General features: G+C 38.7%; 1 protein-coding gene across 1 annotated transcript in view; it reads left to right on the forward strand.

Annotated features, from left to right (window-relative positions):
* The window catches only part of CFAP44 (cilia and flagella associated protein 44), a 39130-nt gene that overhangs the window by 20486 nt on the left and 4610 nt on the right, over positions 1-14034 (forward strand). Inside the window, exons 18-28 of the mRNA XM_030947611.1 lie at positions 241-511; positions 2447-2502; positions 2867-3029; positions 3367-3497; positions 4428-4645; positions 5035-5191; positions 6492-6669; positions 7726-8211; positions 9624-9827; positions 10558-10753; positions 12499-12609. Coding sequence (XP_030803471.1) covers positions 241-511; positions 2447-2502; positions 2867-3029; positions 3367-3497; positions 4428-4645; positions 5035-5191; positions 6492-6669; positions 7726-8211; positions 9624-9827; positions 10558-10753; positions 12499-12609 — 2171 coding nt within the window. The remainder of the gene's footprint in view (positions 1-240; positions 512-2446; positions 2503-2866; positions 3030-3366; positions 3498-4427; positions 4646-5034; positions 5192-6491; positions 6670-7725; positions 8212-9623; positions 9828-10557; positions 10754-12498; positions 12610-14034) is intronic.

Genomic DNA, 14034 nt, shown 5'->3' on the forward strand with positions numbered 1-14034 from the left:
CCAGCTCAGGGCTGAGTAGTTCTAAGGTACCTAGCAAGTGCTGGAATATTCCTGAGCAGCCAGTTAGCTGCAAAACACTTCATAGTAGAATCACACATACTTTAAATGGTCCAAATACTTTGCTTTTAGCTTCCAAACTTAGGAAAGTGATTTCTTTTAAACTAGATCAGCTCTTTTAATATTTTGAGCTTGCTTGTTAGAAGTTGCTGCTATTACTCTTTCTTGTTGTTTATTTAACAGTACCCGCCCCCCGCTGATGTTCTGTGGGATGCAGGATGGCTCCCTGCGTGCCTATCCTCTCAGGGAGGAAGGCCTCTCTGAGGGTGCCCTGAAGGACTACTGGTACCTGAACGTGCACGACAACGATAATGGGCAGATCCGGGGGATCTGTTGTAGCCATGATGATAGGTGTCTGATTACCTGCGGTGGAGATGGAAACATTTTTACATTTGACCTCTTGTCAGAGGAAGAGGTTCCCAAAGAGCTAAAAGTCACAATCCCCCCTCCTAGGGTAAGTTGGTACCTTCTTTCACTGAATTAGGCCTATTTGGAATGAAACAATCCAGATGGGCAAACATGGTTCAATTATTTTTCTTAAAGATCTTTCACAGCAAAAGCTGAAGTTTCCCAAACTATTTAGAAGAATAGCTCTTGCAAAATGTTCCCTAATAAATGGGCTCTCCGACTGCATGCTTCCTTTTCAGTGTTTTATGTTTTTCTCCAAATAAACATAGTATGTGTTATTCATATGTAGTATTCTGCCAGTGCTTTCCCACTCACAGGTGTAGTCATGCATATTCCTGGAATGAAAAATTGCAAGAATTTCTCATACTTCATACCTTTCTTGGGTTTAATTCCAGTAAAAGTATGATTCTGCTCTGGATGGGGATTCTGGAAATTCTATTGGAGAATATCATATATGTAGTTTCTCCATACATCTAGTACCATTCATCTAAAATTCACAATGAATTTTTTTATATTTGCAAAATAGCACAACACGATGCTGATGCTGTTGCTCTTTCACTCTTGGGCAGCATTAGTAGTAATGAATTTACAGGTGTCCTGTACTCACAGCAGAGCTGATCATCTCTAACATGTTTAAACAGATGACACTGGATCTCAGAGGCAGTTCTACTGATAATGCACAGGAAGAGGGATGTCAACTAAAATGTTCAGACTTCATTGAATTTTTAAAAAGTCTTAGGAGTGTCTGAATTAAATAAATATAACTTGAAAGAAGCAGTGAGAGCTGTTGAGTAAAGAAGTGCCATTGCGCACAATAAATATTACAGTGGCCATACATTCAATAGAGTTAAAAAATCTTGAAAGTGTCAACATAAAACAAACTAAACTTTTAAATATGTTTTAATACTGGTTAGTAACTACATTTTGAAGGATGCTTGGCAACAGAGATAGAGGAAATTGTGATTTTGGTCATTCAGCTAAATTGTTCATGACTAGTTGGAATTCTTTACCAGTATGACAAGAATATATAGCACTGAGAATAGAGACAGAGTTATTTTCTAGAAGTGAATTATTAGAACCTTTGATATCAGAGCCTTACTAACTCCAATATTACAAGAAGTTATTAATATACAATTATAAGCATATGTAGGGATTTATAGTTTTAAATATGTAAATAGCTCTATATAAAGACCTTTATGGTCAGTTCTATTGTTCAGGCCAACAACATTTCTTAATGACCATTCTAATAGAGTTTTTCCCTTTTTAAAGTATATCTTCATTAAGTATCTGTTCTAGTTTTAAGTCATGTGGAAGATTCAAAAAATTTATCTTCATTAAACTTAATGAGATTCTTAGAGAATCGAATACAAATCATCTGAAACTAATTGAGTTAAATTACAGATCAATTAAAAATCGTTACAACTAAATTGTTGGGTGATAGTCCCCCCTCTTTTTTCAGAGAATGCCTAGGGAAATGAGGCTTGTGCTACTGCAATGTCCATCCATCTGCCATTCTTCACAGCTAATAATTGTGAATCCATTATGGAGTCAGCAAAAGCCAACCAGACTAATTACAGATGTAACTTGGAATTAGCCCATGACACACTGACTCTTCTCAATGTGGCTGTGAGGGGAGACAAGAGAATTGGGCTGGGAGGTAGAGAACCAAAGGTGTTATGGGACAGAGTGAACTTAGGACAAGCAATGATGTAACGATTTATGCCACTGGGGAGGTTATAGGATTTGTGTTCTCTGTCCCTAATGTTTCATTAGTTCTTTTTACATATAAACCAACTTCATTACTTTTTCTGCTTAAAACATTACAATGTAATATTTAAGGCCCAGATAGTAATATTGAACATGAATATTTCTTTTGTTTTTGTGAGAGATGGTGAAAGCTCTGTCTTAATGTCTATAAAAGCTTTATTGTCTGTTGAACTATAACTGCTTGTTTAAAGACAAGACAATGTTTTTATTCCAGAGAGGTCTTGAGAAGGAGAAGGCTACTGAAGACATTAAGGATCCTGATGCCTACACGTAAGAGATGCTTAGATAATGATGAAAGGGATTTTCAAGTGTTGGTAGGTCAGAATTTGGGTCATTTATTTGTGAAACACAGTTTTTTCAGCCTTTCTCTCCATTTAATCTATTTTTCTCTGGAAGTAATTCAAATATCATACTATGAGGCAGTTAACTTCAGACTACAGAGACAGCAAAAGATCAAAGACCCTTGATGTTGAGTGTACAATATACAGGAAGATGATTCCTTTTTAAGTTATCTTAAGAACCATTGATTTCACTGGGAATTTAAGACTGTCGAGGAAATCTAAAAGGTCATATAAACTGTAACCTTTCCACTCTTTCATTGAGATAACATAATTTCCTTTTTATGCATTTTCAGTATTGAGAAATACAAGCAGAAAAAGGAACATGAACGGAAAATGAAGGAAGCTGAAGAAAAGAAAAATAAGAAAAGAGAGGAGTTAAGTGCACTGAGACAAGACTTTGTTTTTCTCCTTCAAAAGAATCAGGAGTTGCCCAAGCACATGCAATTGCACAGAGAGGTACACCTGGCTTTTATTAGGGTCATTTACTTTTACAGGCACCTTCTTCTAAAATGTTGCTACATACCATGTTGGGGCCAAAGATGGCCCATGCTTTAGATTAAGGTAGTTTTATATATTCTATAAATTGGTAGGCTTCTGAATTGTAGCTGAATCACAGCTGATTATTTGTGCCAATCAAAAAGCACAGGAAAATAATTTGGTTCTGTGTGGAGATAGCTTCTGAAATAAAGGATAGTGTTGATGTGCATGCAACTAAGGCACCTAGGTAAAAATATTTATTATGAAGACCTAGTAGCCAAAATAATGTGATGCTGGGTTTTCTGTCTTCCTGCAGGAGTTTGAGATGGACCGTAGGATCTTTGAAGAGCTGGATAGGCAGACACTACAGAGAATCCAGTTAGTGCAAAAGCAGCTGGCTTGGGAGCACGAGAAACAATTCATTGGACTGCAGAAACTACAAACACAGTAATTATCACTTTTCTTCTGACCTTCCATGGGGCTTATTGTCTATGAAGTTGTACCTCCCACAAGAAAAAGGAATGTGATTTTTTTTTCTCTCTCTCATATAATCAGTATTTCATCTGTTCTGTTATGATTCTGTTCTTATTTAAGAATCTTACTTATTCTTGGAACATACACAAGACTATATGTTCATATTTATTTGTAATTACTTCTATTGAATCTTTGGTAAAAATGCAGATAGTCAAATGAAGGAAATTACTTCATTTGGATTCACTTCTATATGAAGAAAGCTGGTTGAGACTATTTGCCTGGGGTTTTGCTAGTAAATTCAGTAAGAGCAAGAACTCTTACTGAAGTGTTGAAAAACAACCTGGGAAATGAATGCCTGTTTTTAAGACATGTTGTGTGTCTGTCAGATATTTTAATGTCATTGCTAACACAATGTTCTCTATACAATCTGAAGTTACAAAATAAACTTCCTCAAGAACGAAAGTTTAGACATGAGGTGCATTTTGAGTTGGTTTTCATAGATCTAGGTAAGAGCAAAAGATAAATTAATAGAATAAATACACAATTAAAAAACCACCTTAGGCCCACAGAGTATGTGACTGGAAAAAAAGATAGAATGAGCATGTTTTTGACAAGTCCTTAGTGGAAGATGAAATTTGCTGTCATGAAGAACCTGGTATAAGTTTCAATACTGGGAAAAGTCTTTATGTGTTTATTCTTGATCATCTCCGTTCCTAGATTGCGTAAAAGCCAGTAGATATGTCAGATGTCATCCTGCTATGCAATTACTTACTGACTTGTGGATTTATATGTAAGGATTGCATGTGCAATAAGTAAACTACACTATTCATGGCCTTTTGGTCAAATAAAATGGTATGTTGTGCCCACTGACATCAGACAGTTTTGTCTAATTTGTGATTCCAGGTTTCGGGACTCTCTGGAATTTACTCTCACTGTTCATGCTATTCAAAGCAATCATCAGATTTCGACCTACAGCCTTCTAACAGTGTCTGAGAAATATGCCCTAGATAAGAAGCAGGAGGACAGCAAAGGGGCAGTACTTAAAGAGAAGTGGACAGTGCTTAAAGAGGCAGAACAAGCAGAAGAGGAGATCTCCAGAGAGACAAGCCCCGTGCATAGAGGTAATGATAACCATTTAAATCTTTCAGTAATAGGGTTTCTGTCTTTCAACTCAGTTTGTGTTCCTGAGTCCAAGATAAAAAAATACAATGTAAGCGCAGATAAAGAAATATAGCTGTAATGTGTTTTTTTAGTACCTACATACAAAGTAACACTTATACATAGTTTTCCATGTTTAGATCAATGTCAGCAATTGTCTGTCAGCCCCGTGGGTAGAATGTGACTAAAAGTCAGTCAAAGAACCTGAATACTTACAAAACATCCACTACAATGGAACTAATTTACATCAGTTCTACAGGAGTTGTCTGAGGGAGTTTCCAGTAGCTGGGGCTGCACTGTGCTGCATGGTATTACATTTTCACATGGTTATATTTTGTTTCAGGAAGTGTAGCTTTTGAGAATGAGGCTGAAAGGCTGAAGACACCGGATGTCCGAAAGCCAACCACACGTTATATAGAAAGCAGACGTCAGAAAATCAGAAGACTTATTGAGAAATATGATGCACTGAAAGCCAAGATCATGAAGAGGAGGGCAGAATGGCATGAATTGTGAGTCTTGAACTGGACTCTGTTCCCTTTTAGTTCTGCTTCTTGTTTGAAGTCTAATAATGCCATTTAGGTGTCATATGGCACTATAATCTCCCTGCTTAGGTTTTTATATTCCTAAGGGTTGTAATTAAAACAGATGAATTTTCATGTATTTCCAAGTCTCGAGAGACCATTAGAATATATTTAGTTTCTATGGTTCCTGTAAAATATTATCAAATTTGAATCCAGCTCAGTAGCTGTATTTTCAGACAGGGAGTAAAATGTGTCTAAATTGCTCATGACTGAGAGACACCTATGCCATTACAGTCAACTCAAAGTGAATCCTGCCAGCCCCTCATGGAGCAGACACTGTAACAGCTGGGTTAGGTCAGCAGTCTTAGCGTCTCAGCCATCATGTGAGTGTTTGTGATATGTCGTCATGTCCCATGCTGGTCTTTATCTTGAGCAGCAAGAAAAGGGGACAGGACATCTTTCACAGAATCGTAGTTCCTTCCTGAGTTGGAAGGGACCCACAAGGACCATCAAAGTCCAACTCTTGTCCTTGCATGTGGCAGCCTCAAGAGTCACACCCTGTGCCTGAGAGCATTCTCCAAACACTCCTTGAAGTCTGTCAGGCTTGGTGCTGTGACCACTTCCCTGGGGAGCCTGTTCCAGTGTCCAACTACCCTCTGAGTGAAGAACCTTTTCCAAATATCTAACCTAAGCCTTATCTTTGAATGACCACTTTTTCAAGGCTGGGTTAGATGGGGCTTTGAGTGACCTGGTCTAGTGGAAGGTGCCCCTGTCCATGTCAGGGGCGCCGGAATGAGATGATCTTTAGGGTCCCTTATAACCCAAACCATTCTATGCTCATGGAAGTACAGAAGTTCTCCCTTAGGAGATGAATGGCAGGGAATAGGACCAATGTAGAGTCAGAATACAAAGCTTTAAAGGTTATTGAGTGTTTAACAATGTAGAGTAGGATCAAGTATTCTGTGCTACAGACTGGTAGATTGTTGATGTGCGGCTCCCTGAAACTGATAGCAGCATGTGCTCTCTTAACCCAGAACTCAGTGTGAGTGTGAAGGTTTAAACTTTCCCATGGCAGAGCTGTTTAAGAGTTCTTAGGGGGGAAAAATATCTGGAATTTTCATTTAAATGTGCAAGGATATTCTTTCCAAAGTAACCATTCTTTTCTGAAAGAGATGTATCACTCTTTCACCTCCCAAACTTTGCTGCACAAGTAAGAGGGTATGAAGTGACTGTTTGTTCATTTGTATGTCTTCTGTCTTGAAGTTCAGCTTTATTTTGTACCTACCAGATACAAGAGCAAACCTAGACATAACCATGAGAATTCCAAAGATGCTGAGGAGATCAAAGAAGCACGGGAGAATATAGGATGTTACAGGCTGAAGAGTGCCACTAACTACACACTCACTGAAGATGAGCATATAAACACTGAAAAGAAGATGATGCAGCTTGCAATTCTGGAAGACTTGGTATGTAAAACTGTATATAGCCCCATTTTTCGGAGGAAGTGAGGATAGTGTATTAATCACTGAAGAAATTTTTTGAAAGGAATTGAAAGTGAGTGTGGGAATAGGCCTTGAAGGACAGACGGCTGTTTTGAGTAAGCTTTAGTTACAAATCAGCCCTTCTCTTGTGAACTGTCCTGTGTTTCAGCAAACCCAAACTTGAATCATTCCAGGGTGACTCTTTATAAATGAGAAAGAGAATTTACCTTTACTAGTATTTCAGCAGGAACATCTGTCTTTTTTAATTACAAGTCTTATAATCTATTAAAAACACTGAGCTAAATAACCCCTGCCATTAAATACCTTTACAAAAACAAGGATGTGAGCAAGGACAAGTGTTCTAGTGTGGCCTCTCTGTATTTGCACTTTGGCAATCGCTGCTCCTGGAATTGGAATCTTCCTGAGAAACCAGGTTTTTTGGACCCACCTTGCTATGGTAGAACTCCTACAGTTACCACACATCTTTCAGCCTTGAAGACACAATAAGTTCAAATGTTGTGCAGTATCTTTGTTGCTTTCCCTGTGATTTTTCCCCCTATCCTTCTCATAGGAATGGTTTTTCATTGTATTTGGCTGGAGTGCAAAAGAGTGATACTGGATAACTTTGACAGCAAGGCCTAAGCATTACAGAAGCAGTGCCACAGTCTCAGGGGATTTGTTTGATCATTTTACTCTCATGCTGTAGTGCTGATGCTATCAGGTAGCCAGTGATTAACCCAACTCATTAGAACAAACAAAGGGAATAGTTCTTGTCATAAATTCTGAGTTCATACAGATGAGGAATTCCAGTTGCTTCAGGTGGATGGTGTGTTATTTTATTCTATAAAGATCAGAGAAGTTTCTGCCAAGTATATTAATGATAATAGATCACATTCAATTATTACTTTATGTAAGAAGAGTCAACTAATACAGTGTCCCCTTATCACAGAATGTTTAATAATCCTAATGTTAGCCTTCTTGAGTTAGGTAAGACTGCTTCCCGTGGTGGAGAATCCTACTAAAATAGTTTTTCCTTTGCAGATCCATAAGATGAAAGTGAATATGAACAAAGAGATTGTGTCTTTGAGGGATCTCAAGGTTTCTACTATTGATGAAATCAAGAGTTTAGTGAAGGAAGTCAAATCCATACAGGCAAACTTAGATGTATCAGAACATCTCCCTATTCCCCCGATCCCTCAATTACACCCAGATGAGGTTCCTGAAAAAATAGTTGAGTGCAGCAGTGATGTCCTCCTAAAGTTCAAAGAGGAGCAGGAGGCCAAGGCAAAGCTTGAGGAACCGCTGGAAGGGTGTCCCTCATCTCGCGCCTTTAGGCACGTGTTTCTTCAAACTCCTCCCATGGAAGAGGGGGATGCCATGGCACAGGCTGGAGATGCATCAGCTGTGGTCACAGGGCGGCAGGAGGCTTTTGAGATGGAGAAAGTAGAGCCAACAGAAATGGAACTGGAAATTTTAAAGAGGGAGAAGATAAAAAATCTATATTTGCAGGAGACCTTGATTAAAAAGGTAGGAAATGGAAAGTTATTTTTGTCAGATTAAAAAATCCCACAGGTTCATAAATGAAACCAAAACCCCTTCAGTCTCAGGATTGCAACTAGTCTTGCCTTTCTACTGTCCCGGAAAATGCTAACTATTGCAAATTTACAGTGGAAATCAGTATAAATCCATAACTATAACCTGTGTTCTGACTATTATCACTTGAAAGATATCTTAGATTTCTCACTGATTGTGGCATGAAGCTGTGATCTTAGTGGCCAAAAAAAAGGGGGAAAAAAAGACAAGTAAAATGTTAGACATAACTTGAAAAATTACAGAGTTAAGAAGCAGCATCACTACAACTTTGTAGATTCATGTTCTCAGCTCTTCAATAATTGTAGTGTCAACTTTTTGGTCTAAAAATTACTTTGTAGGATTAGAAAAGGTACAAAAGAGAGTAACCAAAATGCTTAGTCATGGAAAAGATTCTTTAAAAGGTACATGTAAGTGGATAATGTATCTTTGGCCTGCAAAAAAGGCAACTGAAATGGTTTTAGAGATGTGATAAAATTCTGAATAGCATAGAAAAGGAGAGTAGGAATCGTGTCTTAAAAGAAAGAGAGATATCAAATGAGATGGTCACATAGAAAGCTTGAAGCATGCAAGTGAAAATAGTTTTCCTATCCAACAATTAGCTAAGCTTTGGAACTCAGTGCTAGAACATGGGGGAAGCTATAATTTGATAGTGTGGAAAAAAATCCATTCAAAGCTTTTGAACACAAATATACTGCTTCAAGCTCAGGATGCACCTAAGTCAGAGTTTAAGAGACCTGTATAGCAGAGGTATGCCACTGTTCACTTGTTTGCTCCATTTGTTAGCATCTCTCCTCTAATATCTGCTACTGGGAGTTGATTCTTTGGTCTGCCTCAACACAGACACCCTTGTGTTTATGTGTATGAAGGTTATGAGGGAATACCCAAATTCTGCTGTGAACATCACACACCCGGTAAGTTAATGTTAGCAGCTGCTAGTACTTATTTTGCTGTAAATGTCTAAGTGAAGAGCTGGCAGCTTTTCAAAAGAAGTCTGTCAAGACAGAAGGGTTATTTATTGATGCATCTGGGATTGTTATAGAAACTACTGTAAACTACAGACTACTCCAAAACATTCTCTGAAGACTAAAGTATACTTCAGGGATGGAGGGGATGCAGTGAAAGATTCCTGTGAAGCCCTGGTGATTCTTTTACTATTATGCTGAGAACAAAGACAAAGACTTGGGATTAACTTTGTCTTTCAAAGTGCATCACTACTCTCTATGAAATAGCATTTCTAGTTGTTGATTTGGCAGAATTTTTCCCTTCTGCTCCCTTTTCTAGCTTTGCATGTTTAACTGCACTGGAAATACTTTTCCTGTTCCTGATTTCACGCTACTTTGCTCCAGATCAACACACTGGTGATCAACTTTGATGCTGAACTTTGCCTTTTGCGGCACAAGAAACTGAAGATGGATGTGCAGATGAAAAGTGCTGATCTGCGTTGCATCACATGCTGTGAAGAGCTGCTTATCCTGAAGAAACTTGAGATACATGAGGATCTTCTTGAGGAGCAAATTTGTGCCATCATCAATAAACAGGAGGACATACATGTAAGTAGACCACGTGTACCATTAATTTAAATTTAACAGTACCCTTAGTGCATGGCTTGAAACAAAAGTAAACCATAAAGTAAATGGTGGCATCCCTTGGCTTTGTCTTAGCACCAATCCAGTGACTAGTGCTAAATTTTGAAAAACAAGAAACTCTTGATGATCAGCCTAATAGGATGGTCACTTCTGATGTCACCCTGTTTTTTAAGTTTTTCTAAGCCTTCTGATGTTTACATTCTTGTAATGAACGTTCTTGCACACTTTATGTAAATAACTTATTGTTTCGCATTCTTTTATGGAGGAAAAGAAATTTGATAGACTGTTAGTTTATCCAGTCTCATTGGAGGGTGACAGTGTCACTGTCACGCTCCAATCCACTATCACTTTTAGAAATCTATACATGTTGGAGTCAAAAATTAAAAGTCTTTTTTTTTTGCCTTGGAAAATCCAGTGTCTGCGTCTTTCTGTTTCGTGTCCTAAAGTGACATTCTAACTTCCAATACTTAATTTTTAATAATCTTAACATCTGTATTTTAATAGATCCTTTATAATGTGTCATAAGTCACTAATCACATACTTTAAGAACATATTCCTAGACGATGCTTGATTGAACCATGGGTTTAATCAAGAGAGAAAGACAAGTTTTGCATTTCCAGATCTTCACAGATGCATCCTATATACATACACATGGGCTGTACCTTTTAACTGAAATAGATTTTTGCTTGTTTAGTCAAAATTGAAGAGCTACCTTGCACAAATAGAGGATAGAAAGTGTGAGATTGTAATGCTTGAGGAACGTGAGAAAGCTCTTTATGCCAGCTTCGAAGCATCCCTTGGAGAAAACAATGAATTTGCTGATGTTCTGACTGATATTTTAAAGAAGGAAGTTGAGTATGTGGAAAAAGAAGAAGTAAGAAGAAAAGCAGGTTTGAGATTTTGTTCTTATTGCTTTATGGATTTGTTATACATATTTCCGTGTGGTCAAGTACCCGTCTCTCGGTCTAGCTGGAGCCCTGAGTACACACAACACTCCAGTCAGTTCAAAAACTCGTAGGTCAAACCTACCCAGATTTGTTTATAGACTGACAATGTCTTCTGTGGCTGTCATCTTGAATGATAACAATGATGTAATTCAGTTTCTAACATGACTGCAGTTGGTCTGATAACAGCTCCTGCAATTTACATTCTGTAAGTCAGTACCGAGGACTGATAGTTGGTAAGAGGAAGAGGCATAGCTTTAAATAGGTGCTTCCCATGCTGTACCAATGGGAGCTATGGATGCTATGGATAAGTGATTAGTCTGTCACATTTGTGACATTCTGCTTTAATCTGTCCATTGACTAATGAGAGATCATAAACCTAATCTGCAATCATCTATTAATCACAGGACTAAACATATTACAAAAGGATTTCATTCATCTTAGTGACTCAGTTTTAAGCTGTTAAAGTTAGGGAGTCCTACTGAGCTAAAATACTTGTGCTCTCTCTGACATGGCTTTTGATTTCCAGTGGGACATGATTAGCAAAAAGTGCAGACAATGGTGATGTTTTATGACAGATTTGTGCTTCCATATGTTGCGGTGTGATGTAATAGCCTGTTTCAGTCATCCCGGTTCTTTCCCCAGGCGTGCCAATAACCTCTCCCTTCCCCTCCCTTGCCCCTGCTAAGTGCTGTCCATCAATATTGGCATTCCAGAAAGGGTGTCGTCTGATTGGCAAAGTTCAAAAGATGCCTCTCAGCCCTGGGGACATTGGGCCATCCAGGTGTCATTTGTACCCTGAGACTTCCCCCTCCTTACCTGGTTGGTGGGATCCTACCCCTTCCCTCCCCTCTCCCTGGGGTTAAAAGACACAGCAACCACGTGGTTCTGTTGGAGCTGTTGCTGGATTCAGAGGCCTGTGTGCCAGGAATAGAGCTCTGGATCGAAAACCTTCAGCAGAACTGACTCCTTTTCCTTCACCTTGCCTTGAAGCCTCTCTGCCAGGGGTAAACCTGAGCTCCTGCATGCCTGGACTTGTCCCAGGCGCCCAGCCGCAGCATCCAGCCAGCCAAAGGTGTCTCTGAGGTGAAAACACCTCAGCTGCCGCCCCTGGTCAAGCAGCAAGGGCCAGACGAGTCCAGGCATGTTCCATCCGGCTGCATTGGTATTTAATTCCAATTTTTTTTTCCTAGCAAAAGCTCACTTTTTTATTCATCAGTTACAAAATGAGGACACAGAAGGGTACAGACAGCAGGTAGACTCCTAGCTCTGAATTCCACTGTTATTAACACAGATAACCATTGGACGGATAGCCTTACATCACACTGCAACATCCATATTCTGCTTGGTTGATTAATCTCTCTGGTAGAATGGCAAACCCACGCTGTTTAAGTTCCTAACACATATAAAGAGAGAAAATATGTTGAAGATAAGTCCCAAAAACATGCATCTGTGCCTGTACTACTACTAGGTGATCTCTCTCTCTCTCTCTCTCTCTCTCTTTCCCTTTTTTCTTTTTCCTTTCTGTGAAAACATCATATCAGATCAAAGCAATAGGCACAAGGGGCCTGGATTCATATATTACCGGAGTGATCTTTCATGGGTTGCTGGCTTGTGTTCACCAGCACATTGGCATAATGCATAGCTGGTGAGTCTGGAGCGTTTTGCAAGCCAGTGCCTGTTTCTTTCAGGTGAACAAAATGAGGATGAAGAGGAGGATGATGAAAAGCCTGACTTAAAGACTGATGAAGAAAATGGTGGATCTGAAAGCATAGTCTTTGATGACTCAGTTTGCCCAGAAGGTACCTAAGATGTTGTTTCCTTGTCTTAATAACTTGTTGTTTAGCTTTAGGGGCAACATCATGTGTTTGAAAAGAAAACACAGATTTTTAAAATTATTCACTGCATGGTAAAGTCATGAAGGGGTGGAATGTGTGTACCCCTTCTGTGTGCAGCATTTTTCCCTGGGAAAGTTTGGTCAAGACAATAAAACTGCTGGTAGTGTAGACTACCCTAATTTAAAAAGTTTGGAAAAATAAAACTTAGCTAAGCACTAAGAATTAATTCTTTGGGTAAAGAAGCATTCACCATTTCATGGCTGTTATCTGGAGAGAAAAGTCTCCTCTTTGGATTGGAGCAGTGGCAAGGCTGTAGGTGCTCTCTGGAAACCAGCTGCGTGGCCTGGCTGGATCCCTCTCTGTTCAGGAAAATTCTGAGGGGATCCTCATGCTGTTAATTGAAGCTCTTTGTTACCACCTCGTGGATTTATGCAGCAATTGCCTGTTGCTGGGCTGCTCTGAAAAGTTAGTAGCTTTACTTTGCAGAATCCTCTTCATTTATGCATTCAAAAAAGGCAGTCAACCTCTCTCCCTCCTTTTCTTTTGTACAAGCTTAGCTAATTTAGATTTTTTTTTTTTTTTAATCCTTGAGTGATATGTCAATGACCGTGTAACAGCACTGCTTCATTTTCAAGTTCTAACTTACCAACAGTTTGCCTTCCCTTTTTTTTTAAGTTGGATTTTAAAGTCATTCCCAGAAATTGAATTTTTTTATTAACTCCTTGTTCATCTCATTTTTCAATGGAATGTTGGGAAGGAATAAAGATTTTTATTTCTTACTTTAAATGTCTGAATTGCTAATTTAATAGGGTAATTACATGTTGCATTAGTGTCTTCATATTTGTCTCTTTATGTGGATGTTTTTTTTGCCGTTATGGGCTCTCTTTTTTATTATTATGCCTGCTGATTTGGGCATAATTATGCATTTGCTAAGCATTACTGAAATCACAGAATTAGATAGAAATTCACAGATCTTCCTTACCATGACACAGGTTCTATGAAATACAGCTTTGTTTACAAGTAGAGCTATAAATGATTCCTACAGGAAGTTCATAATTTATAGTGAAGGGTGCTATGGAGAAACAACTATGTGTGCACATAATTGAAGATTTTACTGCAACATGTATTAACTACTGGAACTGCATTGCTTACAAAGGCTAATTTTTGAGCACTTGCCTTTAATGCTGGCTTTGATGCATTTAATCTGACTTCTGGAAACAAGCTGCTTTGACTGAATGTAAAGAAGAGAAAGATCCATCCAAGACATTCACCCATTCATGGAGGCATGTGGCCCATGGGTTTATGTAGAAGGAAGCTCTAGAGAACCAAAGCCATGGTGTTATTAGGGGGAATGCTGGGAATGTGCACAGCATGAGAAGGTACCAGCTC

Source organism: Camarhynchus parvulus, chromosome 1 (assembly GCF_901933205.1).
Source record: "Camarhynchus parvulus chromosome 1, STF_HiC, whole genome shotgun sequence".
Taxonomy (NCBI): Eukaryota; Metazoa; Chordata; class Aves; order Passeriformes; family Thraupidae; genus Camarhynchus; species Camarhynchus parvulus.